This window comes from Emydura macquarii, unplaced genomic scaffold, assembly GCF_026122565.2.
Source record: "Emydura macquarii macquarii isolate MOO-44397 ecotype Brisbane River unplaced genomic scaffold, CSIRO-AGI_Emac_v2 contig_2457, whole genome shotgun sequence".
Taxonomy (NCBI): domain Eukaryota; kingdom Metazoa; phylum Chordata; order Testudines; family Chelidae; genus Emydura; species Emydura macquarii.
In genome coordinates, this window is record NW_027132594.1 from 1,660,396 (window position 1) to 1,676,691 (window position 16,296).

The window sequence follows — 16,296 nt, forward strand, 5'->3', positions numbered from 1 at the left end:
AGCTCCTGATGGAGACAATGGAGAGGGAAGTGTCTAGTGCTCAGAAGGAGCCTTTACATCTATCCATACTAAACTCTATAGAGAGACATAGACAACAAGAGAAGTTCGACTCTCTACTCCCTTCAAGGAAGTTTTCTGCCTTTCTCATCCAGCCAGTAATGAACCTCTCCCAGCACAATTTTGGTAACAGCATATCAGCCAGGCTGTGTCCACACTTGGTTTTGTATGTTTACATGGGAAATATACTCTAGATTGAATTGTCTGTATTATTTATTTTATTTTTTCAATATATAAAATGGTAACTACCGCAGCCCCTAGGTGGGCACGTTAATGATAAATGCACATACATTTAAAAACAAGCTGTAATGATATAAAAAAGAGAATTCTTTAAAAATGCTTGCACCACAAAAGAATACCACTTCATCTCTGAATCACAATCTCAAACACAAGCCTGAATGGATAGCTATGCTTTATATTATACCCTGAAGTTAGGGAACTCAGGCTTTGTTGGACACACAGAAGTTTATTCCAGAAGCAAGAACTCCGCTAAGAAGCCCTTGTGCCTGCATTCCATTCTGGGCACCAGAAAGAGCTCAATAGACTCCAAAGTGGATTCAGGCCTTGATCCTGCACCATTAGAGGTAGTGGAATCTTTGCAATTGGCTTCAATGAGTGTAGGATCTGCAAAACTTCTACATTTGAGGACAGATTAAAAGAACTGTGGACCAAATTCTGCAATCAAAACCTGGCATAGGGCTCCTGCTGAATTCAGAGTAAGCTTCTATGTGCAAATGTGAAGATTTTACTCCTAAATATGTGCAGTTTAAACAAAAGCTAACAAAGAGCTGTGTGGTAATTTGCCACAAGAATTGAAAGAGTGGAAACAAGAAGGATGAAAGGATATTATTTATAGTCGTACAGGGGTACAAATTGGAGTAACCAGTTGAAATTGATCACAGAATTTAGGCTGAATATCAGGAAAAAATGTCCTGAGATGGAAATCTTAGACAACATCCAAATGGAAGTTGGGGAAGGCCCAACACATTGGGGGCTTCTAAAACTGAATTTTACAAAATACTTCCATATCTGCTGTAAAGAATGAATCTTGCATAGATAGCAAGATAAACCAGATAATCTAATAGGTCTCTTTCTTCTTTAATTCCTATAATCTATCATTTTAATTTGTAATTTTATCTCTACCTCCAAGTTTTCTGCCACCCCAAAATGCAATCGGTATCAGATTAATCTTCTTATAGGTCATTAATACTTTGAATAACACTGCTGAGAGTCCCTGTGGCACCCTGCTTGGTAACTCATCCTGTGTGGTGTTATAAATATGTCCAACTTTTTAGCCCGGTACCTGGATTATCATATTTTATTCAAGGCCATATCTCTCCAATTTGTCTGAGTTTCCTTTGTGATATTTTGGAAAAATCCCTTTTAAATTCCAAATCAGATACATTCACTGAGTTCTCTTTATTGGCACAATTTTAGAATAGCAAGGACATCATTAGTTTTCCATGACCTATGTTTCGTAATTACCTAAATCTACTGTAATACTTTCTTAGGCTGGGGGGACCACTTTACTTTTGTGGGATTGGAAGGGCACTTCAAAGGACTTCTCATATGTATCCAGTGTTATTGCTGGTAATTCTGTTAGCTCCCTGTGAACTCTAGAATGCATCCTATGTGGCTGATTAATACATTATTAACTATTCTTTAACTTTCCTGTCTATCTTACCTACTTTCACTTAGGGCTGATCTACACTAGAGTTTTGTTGACAAAAGTCAGCTTTTGTCAACAAAATAGTGGAGGTGTACACACTGAAATGCTTCTCCCACCAATGTAACTTCCTTGCTATGCCGACATAATAATACCACTTCAACGAAAGGTGTAGGACTTATGTCAGTGTTGTTAGTGCGACCCAGTGTCAGTGTAGACACTGCATTCCTTACATTGGCTGTTGGCTGAGCCTAGCTGCTCCCCATTCGTCTGGAGAGCTGAGTGGCTAGACCCCGCTTCTGACTAGGAGTGGGGAGAGAAGTCCTGGGTGGCTTCTCCTGGCCGGGAATAGGAAGGGGAGACACTCCAGGCAGCTTTCCCTGGCTCCTGGCAGGGAACGGGGAGGGAAGAAACCCTGGGTGGCTTCCCCCGGCTCCTGGTGACAGTACGGGGGGAGGGCGGGCTTCCGGCAGGGAGCTACCAGCTGAGCTGAGAAATTGGGCTCTCAGCTCCCCTCACTACCCCTCTTAGGTTGGTGGATGTGCTCCTGTTGAGGACGTACACCACCGTCCCAAGGAGGGTAGTGTGGACATCAGCCACTGCAGTAATTAATGCAGTGGCTGTAAGTTGACCTGACATATAGGTCTATTTATCTTTGTGGTGTAAACAAGGCCTTAGTCATTGCTCTCTCGTTTCCTGCATTTGTTTCCTAGTTGCACTCCTTTTTCTTGTACTGAAAACTGAGTAAAAGTATTTTTAGCAGCTGAGCCATCTTAGTGTTTTGCTGTTTGCCCCCAATTTCAATGGTCTTTTTCCTTTATTTCTTCCAACCATTTTTATGTTCACACAAAGATATGATGGATTGTATTGCTGACTGCCAAGCTAATATACAAATCAATAACATGTATTTATCTTGATTAGGTTCAAGCCAAGTGTTACCAGCTTCTGCTTTCTGTATTCCAACACACAAACCGAGCCCTGTCAACTCCATACATCCATTCATTGGCACCAATAATGGTTGAAAAACTGAAAGCTGTAGAAAGTAACCGCCCAAACAGCAACACGGAGCTTTTAGCAGTTCAGGAAGGAATTAAAGTCCTTGAAACATTAGTTGCCCTTGGTGAGGAGCAGAATAGTAAGTATCTTGTTTTTGTAGAACACTAATAACTCTGAAATAAAACATTTTAGATCAGGAATGTTGTAGTTAGGGATTTGGTGGTGGAAGTGATACATTTACAGATGTTGGCTGAAATAATGCAACAACCGGTCATTGTATGATAGCTTTACATGACAAGGGCTGTTGTGTGCAGGGGTTGCACTGAGCCAAGCGCATGGTATGGAATGTGGCACTAGCACTCCTACCTCTTGTGGTTGTAAAGAAACCTTGCAAATGTGGTGTAGTATTGTCTTCTTGTGCCTGCAGATGGAAAAAGTAATGGAGAGATGTGAACTGCACCCATTGTTACTTGTTTCACTGCTGACCATTTTAGCAGATTGATTGCCTATTTTTCTAGGTATTTCTGCCAATACCACCCTCATCACCAAAGTATTTGATTATCTTGAGAAACATTCAGCTGTGCTGGGTTTGGGAGGGCTGTTTGAAATTGTGGGGCGGTCTGAAGAGAGTAACACCACTTTCTTTCTGCAAGTGGATTGCTGAGTTTGTATTAAAATAGAAAAGAATATATTTATACTATCTTAAAATTCAGTTAAGTTAAAAATGAATCAGCATTTGGGGACTGCCTGACACCCCAGAGATATAGAATCAAATTTGTAAATAAGATTATCGTTTTCAACATATTACAAACAAAAAAAAAACCCAAACAAACCCATGTACAATTGGCAGAACATGCTCAAGAGCCATTCTAGTTTTGGAATAGCTGAGGTGAGCAGGTGTGAAATGATAGACTAGTAGAAATGTATTGGGGAAATTTCGTACAACAGTTGTTGTTTGTTAGCTAGCCAACGTATCAGTCCTCCTACTTACATGAGAGCTCAGTTCACATTTATCCCAAAATATAAGAAAATAATGAGTAATATTCTGATAAATCCTTTAACTAAAGATGTTTATTATGAACTTAAAATTTATAGTCTAACATAATTATTTATTTTTAAACCAAATAAAGCTATAATTCGATTATTTAAAAAATCAGCAGCAATGACTGCTTTAGTTCACTTTCTCTTTTTTCCCCCAAGAACAGCAGCCCAAGGAAGAGACTATCTCATCCAATTTCACAGGTTAAGGACACTTGGGCTGATCAGTATTTGGATGGCAAACTTTCAGAGTCTTGGTGATTTAGTAGATGACTCTCCTTCTGAGTCTTTTACTAAACCAGTGCACCAGCACAGGGGGGGCTGTTCTATTGGATGTATATTTTTCAAAGTCCTAACCATGTGTAGTCACTAAAGATACCACAAAGCTCTTCTCAAAAGTAATGATAATAAGTAATACTACTTTGTGGTTACATAGCATCTTTTATCTGGGCTCTCAAAGTACTATACAAACACACTTTGATCCCCCTGTGTGAGAGATTAATAGTACACCCATTTTACAGATGGAAAAACTGATTCATAACAAGAGTAAGTGATTTGCTGAAAATCACAGAATGAGTCAGTGACATAGACTGGACTAGAATACAGGAATTCAGATTCATAAAATCCTTGCTCTAACTATGAGACGATACACTCAGTGTAAGAGCAGTTAATGCCAGTGTCCTAGTCAAATTCCAAACATGATAGTTATATTAGCCTACCAGTACTTATATTTTACTGCTGCATTTTCAAACTGATATGGGATTACTCTTCACTTTGTGTCCTAACCTGGTATGTAATCCTCCCATCATGACTGCTTTTCAAAAGTAAGGTGAAGTGATTTCTCAATCTCCTGTAAAGTCCTGTAGGATCATTTGAGGTAAAAGATGCTCTACCAATTTAACACATTTAGTAGTGAGTTCTATCAAACTATGCAATAATCTCCCCAGTGAAGTGCATGGGACAGAACTGAAGTGTACTAAACACTAGAAAATGTGGAATACAGCAAAATCCTACACCAGCAAGGAAAAAGACTGAATGACCTGAAAAAAGGTCTTCTGCATCTCAGACTACTTTGATTTTATTATATTATTGCTCCGTTTGTTTTCAACTTTGATTGTAATGTCTCTTTTATAGGAACAGTATAACTGCCACAATTCATTTTCCATATAGTTTTCATTTCTAATCTATTATGCTGTTTTCTTCTTTCCCTTTCAGGAGTCCAGTTGCTTGCTCTTCTAGTTCCAACTCTGATCTCTTATTTACTGAATGAAAATGCTTTTGCTTGTGCGTCTACAGTATCGAAAGATCTTCACGAGTTTGCACTCCAGAATCTAATGCACATTGGTCCCCTCTACCCTCATGCTTTCAAGACAGTAATGGGCGCTGCTCCTGAATTGAAAACACGTCTAGAAACTGCAGTCCGAGCAAGTCAGGCCAGCAAAGCAAAAGCCGCAGCCAGGCAACCACCACCCACAATACATTCTGTCCCAACAATTAAACTTAAAACTAGCTTTTTTTGAATTATTTTGAGTTATTATTTTTGGGATCATACATACAATTAAAATCAGAAGTACTACATCATTCCTTATGTGCTACTGCATATCTGTCTGTATTTTGCATTGTTTGTATGTCAGAGGCAATCTGATAGCTTTATGTGTAATTACTTGAAATTTGTGCATTATGAGAGAAGTAATGTTACTAGTATTTGTATAGATTTTTAAGAAATTGAATTTGTTTGGTCATATTTGTTGAATCCATGTTATAAATTATCCACCAAAAAATATCATTTGTCCTAGTAAATCATGTTGTTTATTTTTAGAACACTGAGTCAGGCCTTGCAAATGTGTTTTATAAGCTAGTTAATGTTATACCACTGTTGTACCAGCACACTAATACAGCAGGGATGGAGTGGGAGGAGAAACCAGTGTTGAGTATTTACTATTTATCTTTGGAAATTTTAGGTGTAATAATCTTTTTTTCTTTAAAAAAAACAAAACAGAAGTTGGGGGGTGTCAAACCTATAATTCATTTCATGTCACATGAAATATGAAAAGAGCAGGAGTTGGAAAAGATTCCAGTCTTTTCTAAGATAACCAGTCAAGCATGCTGTCAAAATAAGATGTTGTTAATTTTGTGGTATATCTTTCTTTCAGATCAGTTTCCATACCTGAGAGTTAATAAAAGGATTCAAAGAACCAAACCCCCCTCTCTCTCACTAAGATAAATAAAAAGATGCATTCAAAATAGAGTTTATCAATGAGCCCACATGCCATCTGCATTTCTATGGCTGTGGAATTTGCCCATTGCAAAGGTTTCTGTGGTAAACTATTTTCCTACGCTGCCCAGATCTCACAGTTCAGTGTTCTGCTTACTTTGCTTGAGTTCTCAGACAGTAGGACAAGCACTGGTATCTGCTGCAAGATTTGACCATAATGGGAACTGCTGTGCTCTTTCTCCTGCCAGACTTCACAAGGGGCTGGTGGAGAACCTTCTTCATGCAGCCATGGGGAGGGGGCTAGAGCTCACACCCACCTTTCCTACTGTCAGGAAGAGGTAGAAGGCATAGGGCCATAAACTCTGCATATCAGATCTACAGTTTCTAGCAAGGACCCTAATTTATTCAATGCACAAGTGCTGTTTTCCTCAGTAAACTGGAAATTCTGCAACACTGTGAAATATACAGGAAAATTCTGAAGTACAGTATTTTTATGAACTAAATGTTAATGCCTCTACTCTAACCATTTTAAGAATCCATGGAATCTCAACATTTTAATGTCTTTCACACTGCTCCAGAATTCCCAGTTTGCCACATAAATCAGGGGCCCTACCTATATAGACTTGTTGTACAACCTCTAGGGCTTTCATAATGAATGTAGGGTATGTTTTTATCCCTTCATCTTTGTTGGCCATTTAGGTGTTCCTATAAAAAGTCTATGTATAAATTTATATAACTTGAGAAGTAGATCCTAACATTTCTATTATTTGAACCTAACAACAGGAAATACCATTAAATTCTGATTAATACTTATGATTAATATTTGGCTGAAATAGTATTGATTCTGATCTTGCCGTAGGCATTTACCCACCTCTTTCTTCTAAACAGCCACTGTTATAGCCCTTCCTTTGAACCTCTGTGCAAAGGGAAAGGAAAGATCCACTGTAATTAAAACCTAGTTCACTAAAAACAGGAGACTTATCTTGTATCCTGTCACAGTTAGTTTATGCAAACTCTTTAACATAATGATATATATTTAGAAAAGCTTTTCATTCAAAACTGTTCTTGACCATTATTCAAGATCACAAAGAATGGTGCAAGTTCTGTGTTCTGTGGATTTTGTGTTCCTGCAAACAGTTACTGCAAGATGCATCTACTCTTACACCTAGCTCCACTAATGTAATAGGACTAGACATGAGAGTAAAGACATGGTGTATTAGCTGTTCACAGAATAAAGCCCAAAGTGAGGAAAGAGTGGCAGCAAAGAATTATTTCTTTATTCTTTCTATACATAGTGGAGATTAAGTTAATATTTACAATATAATTCATCATAATTTCAAAATAAACACTAAAAAGCCTCCTACTCGACTTGCATGGCTCTGGCTCTCCTCCTCAACTTGCAAATGCTGAATCCACCCCCTTGGCCCAGCTCCTCACCAAGAACCAATTTTAGAAGTTTAAACTCCCACCGTCCTTTCAGCAAAGGCTGTGGTTCCCATAAGACTTCTTGCATTATGGTCCAGTGACTCTCCTCAGCATTTCCCCTCTAGGGAGAACAGAGCTTCCAGGACAAGCTCCCCTTTAGCGCAGTTCTGTGGGATGGCTTTACAGGTCTCAGCACTCCAACTTCTCCTTTCTCTGCAGGGAAGAGCAGTCTTCAGAAGATCCTCTTGTGCTGGACACTTTCAGCACCAGTTCTCTGAAACTCCTTCCCCTCCAGGCTGCTCATCCTAGAATTTTCCTCCCTGAGGCTGGGGAAGAGGGGACAGTGGTGCACCATAATTTTCAGTGCTCCAGTTCCCTTTCCCCATCATCTCACAGGTGAGGAAAATGGCCCTTTCTACTTAGTCATTTTTTTTACACTGTAGTTTTGAAACATTCTGGCTAAGGTCATGTCTGCACTACAAAATTATGTCAACCTACGTACAGCTACGGCGGTTATTAAACCGCTTGTGTACACACACTTGGCTCCATGTGTTGGTGGTATATGTCCTCACCTGGTGCGCTTGTATCAATTGTATTGTCAGTGTGGGGCATAGTGGAACGGCTCCTGAAAGCCAGTATCAGTGTGCAGTGTGTACACTGACACTTTGTTGACCTAGTTACATTGAGTGTGGTAATCACCCAATTTGTTGACCCAATTACATCAAGCAGGTGATGTTACTAAATCAGCATGGCGAGGCACTTACATTGGCAGGAGACACATATAAGTGAAGACACTTTCTAAGCGAGTTGACACAAGGCTGCTTCCATGGACATAACTGTAGTGTAGACTGGGCCTCACTGTTTTGTGCCCCCCTCCCCAGTAATTAGTATTCAGAGGTTATTGTATCTAGTAACCAGACTCGCTTCACTACCTCCCATAGTGAAGGCTGTTGAAGGTCCTGAGTTCTATACCTGCTGATCAGGTGGTCAGTGCTTAATTTGTAATGCAAGAGATGCCAGGGCTCAAGTAATTTTTTTACATTCATAACTGATGCAGCAAGCTCAGAGGGGCCCGAGCTATGAACTGGTAAGCCTTGAGGTGCCGGGGTTCAGCCCTGGCAAAAATTAAGCACTGTGGATAGTAACTTACAAGAGGAAGAAGTAGAAAGTGCCTGGAGGGTGGGTGCATCACTGAACAGAGCTGCCTTAGCTTTCGGCAAGGTTCCATTAAGCCGCTCTTGCAGAAAATCTTCCCATGCTGCTGAAAAAGTGATTATTTTAGATACAACTGTCAGCTTCTGTCGCTGACTGGCCCCTGCACTAAAGTTCTCCAGCCTTACAGAAGTCAGGAGTACTTCTCATGGCTAAGGGCCAGGGTGAGCCAAGTAGTTAATTTAATCTGGAATTGGTACGTTTCTCATTTGTACATTGACTTTTGTGGCTCTGTGCCTCTGATGCACCTGCCATAGGCAGCCAGCCGTGGCCAGGCCCCAGGGAGAAAAGACAATTGGGGAGGAGGGTTGGTTCCTGGGTGAGGGTTACCTGGCATCACTCCTCCAGCCCCTGCTTTTGCGGTGGGAGGGATGGAAGTGGCTGAGTATCTGCCTGGAAAGTGCCAGCTCACTCCCATCAGTTGGGGGCAGATCACTTGTCTGAGCAACTATTTGAGACCTGCGAAGTGCACCGGCCTTGCCCTCCTGCCTGCAGGGGAGACTCAGGATCCCTGCAGACACCCAGTGCAGTCCTGGCCAGGAGAACTCCAGAATCCGGGATGTTCTCCTAGTCGCTCTAAGCTGATTGACGAGCAGCCGGGGAGCGAGGGCGGGACACAATCCCCACCCTGCCCTATCTGCGCTCAGCTCCTAGGCGGCAGAGAGTGCGCGGCCCGCCCCGCCCTGGAACTACATTTCCCGGAGTGCCGCGGGCCGGGCCTAGCCGGATCGTGCGCTGGACTTGTTTGTCCCCGCCGGGCCACGGTAGCAGCGGGACGGGGGCGTCCTGTCAGGCGGTGACGGCGGCGGGCGGGACGCGCCCAGCTTGTTGCTGCTGCCGGGAGGCGGCGGCGGGTGCGGGCGGCAGCTCCGGCCATGGACGAGCAGGCGGGGCCTGGCGTTTTCTTCAGCAATAACAACAACAACAACGCGCTGCTGCTGCCGCCGCCGCCGGGCGGGGCCGGGCCGGGGCCGGGGCCGGGGCTGGAGCCGGGGGAGGCGGCCGCGGGGGGCTCCTTGGCGGCGGCCGCCCCGGCCCCGGTGTCCGCGGCCCGGGCTCAGTACAGCGTCCCCGGGATCCTGCATTTCCTGCAGCACGAGTGGGGCCGCTTCGAGGCGGAGCGAGCCGAGTGGGAGGCGGAGCGGGCGGAACTGCAGGTAACGCGACCCACTTCCACCCACGGCTCCGGCCCGCCCCGGCCCGGCCCTCCGGCGCACACCCCCGGCCCGCTCACCCCGCTGCGACCGACTCCTGGCCAGTGACTGCAGAGACCGGCCTCTCCATGGAGGAGGCAGAGCCGCAGTCAGGTGCCCTCCCTCGGGCCAGGCACCGGCCGCCCCCTCTGGTGTCTGAGCTGCACCCCGGGCAGTCCCGCACCGCACCCCGGGAAAGGGCAGCGGCGCTGGCAGCCCCGCCCCGGCCGCGCAGCCTGGGACAGGTGTGGGAGGCGTGACACCCGCGCCCCAGGCAGCCCGGCCCCGCACGCCCGCGCGGGGGGAAGACACAGCCCCAGCGGTGGGGGTGGCAGGGCGCTGTCCATTAGGGGCGCTGCCCTGAGGCTCTGTCACGTCCTCTGTCTCTGTCACCGGTGAGTTGTGGCTGTCCTGCAGACCCTTGCTATGCTGGGGTTTGGGGTGTCCGGTCCCACCAGTCTCTTATTTCTCCCATTTTATTCTCCCTTGTTTCTTGGAATCGCTTCAGTTTCTTCCCGTTTCTTTCTTAAACTGAAGGGGAGGGAGAAGGAGGAGTGATGCCATGCATCCTGCTACTCTCCCCATGTTGTGTCAAAACCTCTTGTGCCAAGAGATGCCGAATGTCCTTCCTTCTGGGTTCTGCCCATCCTAGAATAACTGGGACCCGTAATTCTCCAGCAATGGTAGAAGGTGTAGTGGAGAAAAGTCCTTGGCATCTTTATTGTCTACACTACAATTGTTGTCCTTCCTGCCGAAGATGATGCTGACAACAGTTTTATGTCTTGTGAGTACGATTGTGGCTAAAAAGTCTAATTCAGGAGTGGCAATCCTTGTGACATGAAGTGCACAGATAGCTGGATGTTGAGGAAGTGATTACAATCTGTGTCTGCTGAGTCTGCCACTGTTTACGACTTAATCTCTGTGCCTCAAAATCCATATGGCGGTTAATCTCATTTTGGGTAACCCCATTATTGACAATTGCTTATGTTACTATTGTATTGTTGTTGTAGCATTGTCTATACTACACTACAGCTTCTGCTGTTATTGCTTCCCAGAGTAGTTGCATAGTGAAGAATGAAGCATCCTAATTTTCCTAGTGTAGACAAGGCCCCAGAGCCCATTAGTGTATCTTCATTTGGTCAGAGCAAGTTGCTAGATAGAGGACTCTCATTCTCCAATCCCTTCCTAGGCTAAGAAGTTAGAGCTCTAGTCAGTCACAAACTATCTAGAGCCACTACTGTAAGATACCACGGTGATAAACATGCTGTAAGAATTCTAATATAAGAGGGGATTATCCAGCCATTTACAGATCAGATGCAAGAGTGAATCTGTCTACTTGGTTCTCAGAGTGACCATGTTTGAAACTAAGAACCTACCACCCAGTCCTCTTCTATATATTTCCCTCTGTGTTTTCTGCTTCCTATCCTTTTGTCCTCTTTTCTCTCTCATCCTTTCTATCCTTTCCCAGACATGCTCCCAGCATCAGTAGAGGCTTTTACCTGTGCAGCAACACAGGTTATTTCCCTGTTTGGTATTGGCAGGAGATTTTCCTGATTTATTCAATCTCCCTCTGTTCCTGTGGGATTATGAGGAAGGTCTTCTGAACAGAATTGCAGGTGTGATGTTCTTCTATAGTGATTCCCTTGCACAAATTTTAAAAAGTGCTTGTGAGGACAAGGGAAAGAGAAGGACTAATGTGACTGACCTTCATTGCAGAATTTGTCATTTAGTAACTGATTCATTATCCATTTGTATCTAGTTAATAGAAACATATTGAAAATAACTTGTGTTTGGGACAGATACAGATATAATTAGAGCCTTGCAAATCTGCCTATATCTGTGGACCGTTTTTGTAGATCGTACATGGATACAAAATTTGTAGGCAGGCCGCATTTACAGTGGAATCCCATAAATGAGGTTTAATTTGGGCAAATGTGATCTTGATAATCATATATGATAGGTATGTATTCATATGTGCATCACAAATAAAATGGACATGAGAGAAAAATGTCTATCTTGCAAGGACCTTATCATGCTAAGCATTTTAATAAAATACAACTTTGCACTGATATAGCACTCTTCATCAAGAGATCTCAAAACACTTTACTAAGATTGGTAAAGATGATTCTGCATTTTATACGCTGGATAGGGAAACTGAAGTACAGCGGTTGAACTACTTGCTGTCTTGTCAGTGGCAGAATTGATAATACAACGTATTTTTCTGAAGCAGTCATGTGCTTCAACCCCTGGGCCTGCTGCCTCTCCGCCAGAGCATCTCAGTAAGGTTATAATTAGCTTTGATTGGCAATGCCACAAGCTGTAACAACATTTATCTGATGGAGAGTGATACTCCAAAAGGTGTGAAATTCTTTGCCAGCTTAGTAAAACTCAGGAAATTATTTCCTGTCTGACCATTTACAAATGAATGCTCTCTGATCCATATTTTGTGTGTAATACATTGCTGAGAAATAGCTTTTGGAAATGAATTGATCCGTATAGCTGAATTAGAAGCAGTGTTAATTAAAACCAAATTCCACTAACTTCTGAGCCTTCCAGCTGGCCTGTATATATGGAAATGTTTAATAGAATAATAGAAGTTTGAGGTCATAGTTTATCTTTCTCTTGATGCCAAATTGTTCCCTATTGAACATTTACAAGTCTTTCATCCAGCCTAGCTTTAAATGTTAAATTATCACTTTCTTGGGAGAGTGTTCTGTTCCTGATATTACATGATTTTTTTCCCTTCAATTTTATCTCATTTCCCATAGGCTTCTTTTGCTAGTCTAACGCCTCACCTATCATGGTATTTACACCATTCAGATGTATACTGTTATCATGTTTTCATTTGCCTTCCCTTTTGAAGTCATAGCCTAGTTAAACTATGTTTATTTAGGTTTTTTTAATTTCCTCATAAATCAATCCCATTCTGATCCCTGTTCACTTTTGTTGTTCTCCAAACTTCCTCTAATTCGCTAATATTTTCTTTGTAATGAGATTCCCAGAATTAAATGTAATATTCCAAGCCCAGTCACACCAAAGCCAACCAGAAAGTTTGTTTCTTTTCTATTGCATCTGTTCCCTTGCACAAGTTTTAAAAAGATATGATTGTGTAGTTGAGGAAAAGAGGTAGGATGTGATTCTAACCTGGTGTGATTGACTTTCATTGCAGAATTTGTCATTTAATAACTGATTCATTATCTATTTGTAGCTAGTTAACAGAAACAAGTGTTTGAAAAAAAAAAACTATGTATTTGAAACAGATGTAATATGCGCGTCAGGCAGGTCACATATACAGTGGAATCCCATAAATAAAGATTGATTTGGGCAAACTTTGTCATCATATTCATATATGTATGTATTCATGGTACAGTGTAAATCACAAATAAAATGTGCAATAAATGAAAAAATTCCATCATGCATGATGTGATGTTTACACAAATTTCTCATAATTTCATTTGAGGTTCCTGACATCTCGCATAGCAAGCTGTTTTCTAATTTGCTATTTCACTCTCACTGGTTGGCCTTTCTCAGTATTACTGCTTTCCCAAGTTTCTCCTTTCCATCAAGAATCTCTCATTTGCTCCCTCGTCTCCCAAAAATGTACTAGCTCCCATTTTTCAAGTTTAGTCTTACTTTGTGATCTGCCCCTGTTGTCATCTTTCTTGTGTCATTTCTCTGTTTTCTGGGGTTCTTAACATTTATACATTAATATCACTTGCAAATTTCATTAATACGCCATTTATTCCCCCTTCTGTCTCATTAATTCTGATGTTCAATAAGATCAGAACTAACACACATTCATGTATGATTCCATTAGATGCTTATCCACCTAATGATATACTTTGCCATTTACCGTTGCCATTTGCTTACAAGTATCTAGTGAATTTTCAATCCACATGAGTATTCATGTCTGAGCAGATTTGAACTTGTGCAAAGAATAAGATGTGTCGTCTGTCATCTGTTTAAAATTAAGTACTAATCAGTTTAATTTCCTTCTTTCTGTTTTGTTTGATAGTATTGCAAAATGTAATTTGTGCTTATTGTTCTGTTATCTTCTATTTTGGTAATTCTCTTTATACTGGTTCTATTATTATTGACAATGGATGCTAGAGTTATAGAGCAGAAATTGCACATCATTTTTGAAAATCAGTGCTAACTTTTCTTAGGTTCTTCTGGTAACTGCTTATTTCTCCATCAGTTTTAAAAAATAATTGGTGTGGGTGTGGGGACGGACCCCCATCTAGGAGTTTCCCAACTTTGATACTCTTTTTACTATTAAAATTTACACTGTTGACAACAGACAACTCTTTTTAAAAAAAAAATAGAACATTGAGGAGTAGTAGAACTTATTATGGACAAATCAGGAAGAGAACATCGGCCCTATATAAGCTGTTCTTTGCAAAAGTTAACCAGATAGATAATGGTGACCAGAGGACATAATTTACTTGGATTTTCAGAAAGATTTTCAGAAAGACCACTTGTAAGACACTAATAAGTAAGCCCTTATCTTTAGTTGTTTAAACCTTCTCATAGATTAAAATGGGGTTAAGGAGTAACAAACAGCTGTCTTGAAAGGATACTGTTTGAATTGAAGATAAGTAATAGAGCAGCATCTTGGAGGTTGGTGTTCGGGCCAGTGTTCTTTAATGCTAGCTTGCCTCTAGGGGTTGAGGAGAAGCACTGGTGGTTGGGATCATAACAGTAGAGAGAGCTCCTCTCTGTTTCCCTCTTTTGATCATAAACCAGAAGCAGTGTCTAGCGAGTGGTAGGATTGTGCCATCAAAGGAAACTGAGTTACAGTAGTCAGAGGGGTGGTAATCAGATAGACAAGCATGGCTATTTATATTTTTGAGAATAGTAGTTGTCTTAAAAAATTGCACATATACTGTTCCCTGGCTTTCAGGTGACACTCTGAGTAAATTGATGCAGAATGAAAGCCTCTTATTGAAAATTTAATTCAGCCAAACTTTGAAAAAGTAAAAATACTATTCTTGAAATGGACAGAGAGTTGATGAAGTTAAGTTTATTTAGTAATAAAAAATAGTGTAGCACTTCAGATGAATTGAAGTATTTTGGGAGTTTGAACAGAATAATGGAAGATGAAATAAAATTTGCAGAAATCAGATATTACATCACGTAAAAAACCCAACAACCCCAAACCCAAATTTTTCATATGCTGATGAGAACAGAACTTTTGGGACCCTTTTGGGAAAGATGATTGTAAAAGTCATGGATAACTTGTTGAAGATGTTTGCTTAATAAGAAGCAATAGCTTAAAAGGCAAACAGTGGTTGGGTTCATAGTTTTGGAAAGGATAAAAAATATGGAAGATTATGACATTGTGTCCAGTTTCTTAAGGGCACAGTGGAGACTGAAGAGCTCCAAAGAAGTGGAAAAGAAGGTAGTTAGAGAATATTGGAAAATGACAAGAGGTTGCAAGAGCTAAATTTATTTAGTTTAAAAAGATGCTAGATAGGCCTGAAAGTAATGAAAAATTATTAACAGAGAAGGGAAATCTGCCAGTTGCAGACATTGTAATTAGAACATTGAGCTGAAGCAATGAAGGAAAGTTTATTATCTCATGGTTTGTTTGTTTTTTGCGTGGGAGGGGAGTTTGGTATGTGATCAATTCTCACAGATGAGCAGTTACCATGAGTAGTTTCATCTAAACCACTGGGACTACTTGTGTGAATAACTGTTCACCAGTGTGAATAAGGAGTCACACTCTAGTCCCCAGAAGTTTACAGGTTTGATTGTTAGGTGGAGAGGAAAATTTAAGAACTAAATTACTTCTGAATATAACTTGAAGGGATTATCCATATCCTTCATATCTCTGCCCCTTCTTCTGTGTTCTTTTCTTTTATCAGTACCCAATAACTGTCCACTTTTCTTACCACTGTCTTTGCACCTTCTCCCATGGTTGGGCCCAGGGTCTGTTAATCTAGACATGTATGAACCCATTTTTTATGGTTCAAACTATTTCTTAGGAAAATTCCTCTCCAGAGTAATTAACATCATGAAGATGATATTTTAACTTTTTAAAACATACATAGCTCACATTAAGGATCACAAATTTTTTTTTGTCTCCTAACTATTGTACAAGTCATAGACATTATTTTCAGTGTTGTAAATATTCCTTTAAAATATTGCCAGATTTTCATGATTTTGGTGCAGAATGCATAGCTGAATATTACTCAAGTGGCACTGAAATATATTAGGCATTTTACAAGTAAAAATAAAAATGGAAATTTCCTGTACAGTAACACTACACTCGGTAATATTTCAAAGTGCTGAGTGTGTCTTTTTATAGTGTGTATTTGTAGTCTGTGTATTGATACATGATTCATGATCTTTTAGTTTATATCTTATATACTTAGTCTGTTCTCAATAGTCATTTTATGTTGTCTGCACTGACTGGAGCTATAACATGACACTTATATGTTACGTGTGGGACAGACCTTTTTATCTATTCGTCTGACCAAGAAATTCTAATT

General features: G+C 41.1%; 2 protein-coding genes across 5 annotated transcripts in view; both read left to right on the plus strand.

Annotated features, from left to right (window-relative positions):
• Positions 1-7,201, plus strand: part of HEATR5B (HEAT repeat containing 5B) — an 86,654-nt gene extending 79,453 nt beyond the window's left edge. For all 3 annotated transcript variants that reach the window (XM_067562666.1, XM_067562668.1, XM_067562667.1), the window contains 2 exons: positions 2,645-2,858; positions 4,973-7,201. In XM_067562666.1, the coding sequence (XP_067418767.1) occupies positions 2,645-2,858; positions 4,973-5,277 (519 nt within the window). In that variant the 3' untranslated portion in view covers positions 5,278-7,201. The remainder of the gene's footprint in view (positions 1-2,644; positions 2,859-4,972) is intronic.
• A 2,107-nt stretch (positions 7,202-9,308) lies between these two features.
• Positions 9,309-16,296, plus strand: part of STRN (striatin) — a 95,227-nt gene continuing 88,239 nt past the window's right edge. The window contains exon 1 of one of the 2 annotated variants that reach the window (XM_067562673.1): positions 9,309-9,766. In XM_067562673.1, coding sequence (XP_067418774.1) covers positions 9,485-9,766 — 282 coding nt within the window. In that variant the 5' untranslated portion in view covers positions 9,309-9,484. The remainder of the gene's footprint in view (positions 9,767-16,296) is intronic. The other variant, XM_067562674.1, reaches the window with a different exon arrangement.